The sequence below is a fragment of the Telopea speciosissima genome, chromosome 3 (assembly GCF_018873765.1).
Source record: "Telopea speciosissima isolate NSW1024214 ecotype Mountain lineage chromosome 3, Tspe_v1, whole genome shotgun sequence".
In the NCBI taxonomy this organism is placed as follows: Eukaryota; Viridiplantae; Streptophyta; class Magnoliopsida; order Proteales; family Proteaceae; genus Telopea; species Telopea speciosissima.
In genome coordinates, this window is record NC_057918.1 from 15695186 (window position 1) to 15702426 (window position 7241).

Here is a 7241-nt window from a genome sequence, read left to right on the forward strand (position 1 = left end):
ATTGGTCTAAATCAGACAATTGTGCCCTTGGTTTTTAAAAAAAAAATGGATTTTTTTACAGCTTTAACCTTGGTCTGTATCTGTATCGTCCATCGATTCAAGATTGGCCAATGGTTAATGATATGGGTGATCAAATACCTAAAACAATGCCAAGGAAGGAGCTTATTAAAAAAATGTCAAATGTTCTGTGTGCGGGGGGGGGGGGGGGGGTACAGTCTGCGCCAAGACACATGGGGGTGGGTAAAATGACTGCCCTACCCCCCTGAATTGCAGATATACCCAACCCATGTGTCTGGGACTCTGGGTGTAACCTGCACTGCGGCATAGTAAACATCAGCCCTAAAAAAAAATTGGCCAAATCTAGTTATGTCAATTGCCATATCACCAACTCGAACTTGTGTCATTGTTTGAAGAATGCCCTATGGAGTGTGGTTGATCCCAATTCTCACTATTCTGGAGCGATTCTCACTTAATTCGGCAAATTCCGAGTTTAATAGCCTTGCTTGCTTGAGCTTTTTAAGGTAAAATGTAGATGTAGATGTAGATGTGTGCTATGGTTGAATGTGGAAGAGCAATTTGGATCCTCTATTGTCGAGCTGCCCAGTAGGACCGTGCTGCCTAGACACGGTGCTATGTGCAATGTCCGCTTTACCCCTACCCAAACGCCTTGCCCGAGTGGGGGTAAGGCGATCATTGCATGCAGCACCGTGCCTAGGCAGCACGGTCCTACCGGGCAGCTTGGCAATAGAGGACCTAGATCCGTAGAAGAGGGGTTTCTATGTAGTCTTCTATTTTTGCTACATAGTTGAGGAAGTTGTCTCGATTGAGCATATGTTAATTTTTAAATTTAAATTCAATGACGGGACAGGTTTTTAAGTATTGGATTTTTGTATCTTGTATCATGTAGTGATTCGTATAATTATGTAGAGGTTAGGGTTTTTCAGGGTCACATTGTGAGGTGGAAAGAGATCTAGAGTATTTCTCTGGCATAATAAAAAATCTCTAGTTCTCTCGAATACGCAAATAGAATGGAATGAGGTACGATTGTAGGTCAATTTTTCTTTGTTATTCTAAGATGAAAGACAAACTACGTATTTTCACACCTATTGATCATACCTCTTTCTTCTAACTTGTAATTTCTAAATACAAGCAATCCTTATATAGAGGAGTATTTAAATTGCTTACTCACTTGTGCTCTTCAATTTGAAGTCTTGAATTGAACCAAGCAGTTCCTTTCTTTGTTTGCTTTTGTTTGATACAAAGTCGAATTAGAGAGTCGTAAACAAACCATCAAAGTAAGGTTGAATGGTGATTTCTAGTCTACATTGCAACTACTCCATGACGAAGGCCATGATGACGACCATTACATCTACAAAGGGACTAAGCAACCTTCTCCGGTCCAAGCCTCCCTCCCAGATTGTAATACCAAAAATGTAACCTCTCAATGGGATCGTGCCACATCACCAAGAAGCAAGAACCCTGGATCCAATGGGTCACACCCGAGATCCAGATTCATGAAGAAAACACTAGGATCGGCCTCAAACGCCACATAACCCTTTATTCCTGTATGGAAACTACTAAGGAGGGAGTCGAGACAAAGGAAAGGGAGGATCTCGCTCTTAAAAAGATCTCACTCAGAGATATTCTCAGAAAATACACACTATCATACTAGGATTCTCTCTCTAGAGCTACTAGGCTCATCACTAACTTTATATACTCAAGTATAACCCCTTGAAAACCATCTTCACTATTTTCAATTGTTGCTTAGAGAGATCTATCTTTGGCATCAGAGAGTTCCCTGCTGATGAAAACCGACTCTCTGGTGTCCATTTTATTCTCTTGTCCAGGTCCGAACCCAAGAGGACTCTAGGAGGAGATTTCTTGACGTAACAAAGATCACAAGGAGTAGGGAGAAGAAAAGCAAAACAAACGTTGCTCCAAATCAGAGGAAGAAGGAGATGGAAGTGAAAGCTTTATAACTTTTAACATTCAAGACTATCGAGACTGATCGAGTTTTTTTTCAAGAGGCAAACGTTGACGTTTTCCTTTGAAAATTTACAATTTACAAACAAATTTTAATGTAAAATTCTCCAATGTATTTTTCAGTAAAAGCAGGATCTTGTAAAATTTTATGTAAATGAAAATGTTTTAACTTACAAAATAAACAACGAAAAATTTAATTTTATCAAATATTTTATGCCGAAACAAACAGAACCTAAGGAGAAATCATATAGGAAAAAGCACCATATGATTCAGGGACAATTATAAAGTACAATTTAAGACAAAAGTGGAGTTACGAATCGGTTAGATGTTTTTTTGGTATTCTTAGTGACTTCATCTTATGGTAACAAGAGGTGAAGATTCTTAGGTAAAAAGAGACAGTGACGACTCTTAGGATAAAATCAAATAAGTCGAATAAGATGACGAAAAATGAGTGGCTCGAGCTGAGGAATCTAGCAAACAACATGATTCAATCAGATCTTGTGGATAACATTATTCATGAGGTTAGTCAATGTCATTGACAAACTGATTGGTTTTTTAGAAAACAGTAATATGGCTTCTTCTTTTGTTTGTGAGAACAAAAGAGGATCTAACTAAACAAAAGATGAACTTACAGAGTTTGTTAGGCTGTTGCTTGAGCAACAGTTTCTGGCCATATTCCTAGCTATTGTTAGACAAAATTTATCACCAAACATAGTAAACTTTACATTTTGGGTACGATCAGAAATATATAAGAAGTTCTTGAACAAAAACCATGGCCATGAGTATTTGGTTGGAGATGGAAGAGTATCCGTAATCAATTTGTGATCAACCCAAACTTCTTTAATCTGCAATCCAATGCAGGCAGCATGGTCACAACCTTTACGAAGAGCAAAAAGAGCCGCTACTAATTCTGCCGTGTTTTGAAGAGTTCCTATATCAAAAATCTTTAGTCAGCCATCTACCAAAAAGAAATAGGACCATCCAGCGAGAGTTAGTCCAGTGCTAGAGTATCAAGTAGATTTCAGATCATCCAAGGCTAGAGAACCGGTTCTTAGCCCCAAAGGCTCCCGCCCAGATGTGTTTGATCCAATCACAAGAAAATAAAAGGTCCCATGATGATTCAACACCAGTTCCACAAAGAGCACACGTGGAGTCAATCTGTATTCATTTTGAGAGAATAGCTTTCGTGGGAATTCCTACAAGACATCTCTAGGTCGTCACTCCCACTGCTTTTGCTTGCGCCCCTCTGTTGTTGTAGTTTTGGCCAGTTATATAGCTTTTAATTGTCACAAAAAATGAAATTTGAGATATACTTGAATGAGCCCATAAAGAGACTAATAGAATTGACAACTCTAGATATTAATATTGTAGAAAATTACGAGACATCTCTGTTGTTGGCTTCACTATCTCTTTCATTTAATTAAATTGTAACTACACTACTCTTAGAACATGAGGAGAGGTCGGAAGAGGGTAATGCTTTAGTAACAAATAATAGTCAAAAGTCAGAACTTAAAACAGAAACAGATCAAATGAGAAATTAGAGAAGCTCAACAAGAATAAATGTCGGTCAAAGCCTAAAAATCTCAAAATAATTTATGATTATGAAATATCGATACCCATAGCCAGATGGTCTTAATGGTTGATAATAATTATATCGGTCAGATATTAATATCGTATACAATCGATACCGATACATATAGGCCGATATAATTTATACGATACCGATACCTAAATCCCTAGTCCCTCTGGGAAGAAGCTGGCTCTTCATCGTCTCTCTTATGCTTAAGTATGAGTATGTTAGAGTTCCCATTTTCCAACTTCCGATTTCTCAAATCTCAATTCATTTTTACATTTTACCTCTTACACTCTGATACTACTATGAAGCTGGCCCTTCGTCGTCACTCTTATGCTTAATTATGAGCAGTTTAGGGTTCCTACTTCCCAGCTTCCGATTTCTCAAATCTCAATTCCTTTTACATTTTTGCTCTTTCACTCTCTCATTTTGTTCTCTCCCAACTCCAAAGTCCCACGGAAGAAGAGGAAACCTAACCCTAAAACATCAAGCTCAACCTGCTCCTGCGGCAACACAGGTACTCTCTCTCTCTCTCTCTCTCTCTCTCTCTCTGCGTCTTTGGATCTGCATACAGAATATATACCCATTAATTGGATAGGGCTGCCATTAACGGCTTAGCAAAGCTTAGCTTAAATCTAAATCGTCTTTACTTGGGGTAGGAAAACATTATATATGTACCAATAAATCAGCCATGATATATGTACCAACAAATCAGCACTAAAAACAACAACCAAAAGGGGGAAAAAAAAAAAAAAAGACAGTGGCAGCATAAGTGGGAAGTAGAGTCAATCAGTACCAAGAAGATACTTTATGCCTGTATGTGTCCAAAACTTATGAATAGACACTAATGTAATAGAACCGATCTAGTAGCAATATGAAGCAGTAATAGAACAGCCAGCACAAATAAGTATGGACGGTAGCAATAGAGATGAAATCTGAGATCACAAACCCAGGTTTTTGGTGATTTTAGAAATCAATGTGTTAGGTGGACACCAAACTGAGATCGAGGGACACTAGCAGTACCCATAAAACTTACAGTGAATGTGACGTTGTGGATACGTGAAGTTAGAAGAGATGGGGAACCAGATAATCCAAGTTCAATTTGAGTAGAAATAAGAGTTTCAAAGAATCCTTACAATGATAAAAATATGATGAACTCTTTTTGTCCATGAATTCATTTCATAGGAATGTTTATTCTCTCAGATTTTCTACTGTACTGTCTCCAAAACTCGCTCTTGAAGCTTAATCAATTGGAACAGATTCACGTTCAAATTCTCACCAATGGATATTTCCTTTCAAATTCTTTCCTTACTAGCTTCCTATCTTCCTGTTGTCGATGTCAGAAATTTGATTACGCGGTGCTTTTCTTGCAGAATCTACCAAAACCCAATCTTTCGCAATGGAATTCAATGATTCAGTTGTCCTTGGGATCCGGTTTTGTTAAAAAATGTATCAGTTTGTATAATAGTATGCTTCGTGAAGATATCTTTCCTGACGAGAAAACATTTTCTGTAGTTCTCCGTGTGTGTACTGCTATTCCTTCAGTCAGTACTGGGGAAGGTTTTCATTGCCAGATATTGAAAATGGGTTTTGAATTTGATATGTTTTTACAAACTGGGTTGCTTGATTTTTATGCGAAGGTTGGAGATTTGAGCTCCACTAAGAAACTGTTTGCGGAAATGCCTAATAGAGATGTTGTGGCTCATAATGTGATGATTGCAGCATTGGGTAAGCATGGTTATGTAAATGATGCGAGAAATCTGTTCGATGAGATGCCAAATAGGAACTCATCATCATGGAATTCCATGATTTCTTGCTATTGCAAGTTGGGTGATATCCTTTCTGCTCGTTTGATCTTTGACCGCAATCCAGTCAAAGATGTGGTTTCATGGAATGCTATGATTGATGGGTATTGTAAATTAGGCCACCTAACAAAAGCTTGGGAGTTATTTGATCGGATGGGATCTGCAAAGAACTCTATCACTTGGAATACTATGATCTCGGGGTTTGTTCAACATGGTGAATTTGGTAGAGCGATTTCCACATTTCAACAAATGCAGGAGCAGAATGTGAAACCTACTGAGGTAACCATGGTCAGCTTGTTATCTGCTTGTGCTCATCTAGGTGCCTTAGATATTGGTAAATGGATTCATGCCTATATTAGACGACAAAACTTAAGAACTGATGTTATTTTGGGCAATGCTCTCATAGACATGTATGGCAAATGTGGGAGTATAGAGGCTGCTCTTGATGTCTTCCATGGGCTACCCTTGAAGAATATCTTTTGCTGGAATTCAATCATTGTAGGATTGGGTATGCATGGTTATGGTGATCAAGCAATAAATGCTTTTGTTGAGATGGAAAAGGGAGGGATAAAACCGGACGGTGTTACCTTTGTTGGGCTTTTGTCTGGGTGTAGCCATTCTGGCCTGGTTTCTGAAGGTAGGCGATATTTCTCTCAAATGTCTGATGTTTATGGAGTCAATCCTGGTATTGAACACTACGGCTGCATGGTTGACCTTCTTGGCCGGGCTGGTTTCCTTGAAGAGGCCTTAAAGCTTGTTAGGACCATGCCGATGATGCCAAACTCAGTAGTATGGGGCAGTTTGGTCCGTGCATGCCGAATTCATAAAGATACGAAAATTAGTGAGCAAGTTACACAACATCTATTGGAGTTGGACCCTCATGATGGGGGTAATTATGTTTTTCTTTCCAACACGTATGCATCAGCGAATCGTTGGGAAGATGTGGAGTTATGTAGAAGTTTAATGTCTGAGAGAAGAATTCATAAAACTCCAGGTTGCAGCTCAATTGAGGTGGACAATGTTTTACATGAATTTGTGGCTGGTGACACTTCACATCCACAATTTACAAAGATCAACGCATTTCTAGATGAGATTGCCTGGGAATTAAGAGGGCTTGGGCATGAACCTGATACAGCCTCTGTCCTTCATGACATTGAAGAAGAAGAAAAAGAAAACGCAGTTAGATATCATAGTGAGAGGATTGCTGTTGCTTTTGGGCTCATGAGCACACCACCAGGAAAATCCATTCGAGTAGTGAAGAACCTCCGAACATGCGATGATTGCCATGCCACCTTGAAGCTTATATCTAAACTGTTCATGAGAGAGATAATTGTGAGAGATAAAAACCGGTTTCACTATTTTAGGGATGGATCATGTTCTTGTAAGGACTATTGGTGATTGGTCAAGATCCAAAGAGGCTCTTTACTTTGCTAGGTAAGCATTTGTTTCGCTGAAAATATTTTCTGGTATTTAATTATTTATTGAAAATCAATCTAAAATTTGTAAAGGGAGAAAATATTTTACTGAAAAGCAATATAAAAAGTTGGAAAATTATATCCATTTCAGAACTTGAGATGTTGTTCTCCCAAGATAGCGTTGGTATCTTGATCATTGGTAGTCTTTGGCACTTATGGAGGACTCCACCCCCATCATATGTCTGGATTCTTTCTCTCACTCAGTCATGTTCAAATTTGCTTATTGATCATGCAGAACAAAAAAAATGGCCAAATGCTGAAAAATATAAGATAAAAGTTGTAAATAATAATTATCTTCCTATAAAATGTTTTACCATGAAACAAACAGAGCCTAAGTGAAATGGATATGATGCTTAATGAAAAGAGGCTTTAGTAGGCTTGGGAGCTGGTGGTAGCAGGCTTTTG

General features: G+C 38.5%; 1 protein-coding gene across 1 annotated transcript; it reads left to right on the top strand.

Moving 5' to 3' along the window:
- The first annotated feature begins 5025 nt into the window (after positions 1-5025).
- LOC122654892 (pentatricopeptide repeat-containing protein At1g08070, chloroplastic-like) lies at positions 5026-6759 on the top strand. The gene has a single exon (XM_043849155.1). It carries the CDS (start codon positions 5026-5028, stop codon positions 6757-6759), a length of 1734 nt encoding a protein of 577 aa, XP_043705090.1.
- Positions 6760-7241: the final 482 nt, after the last annotated feature.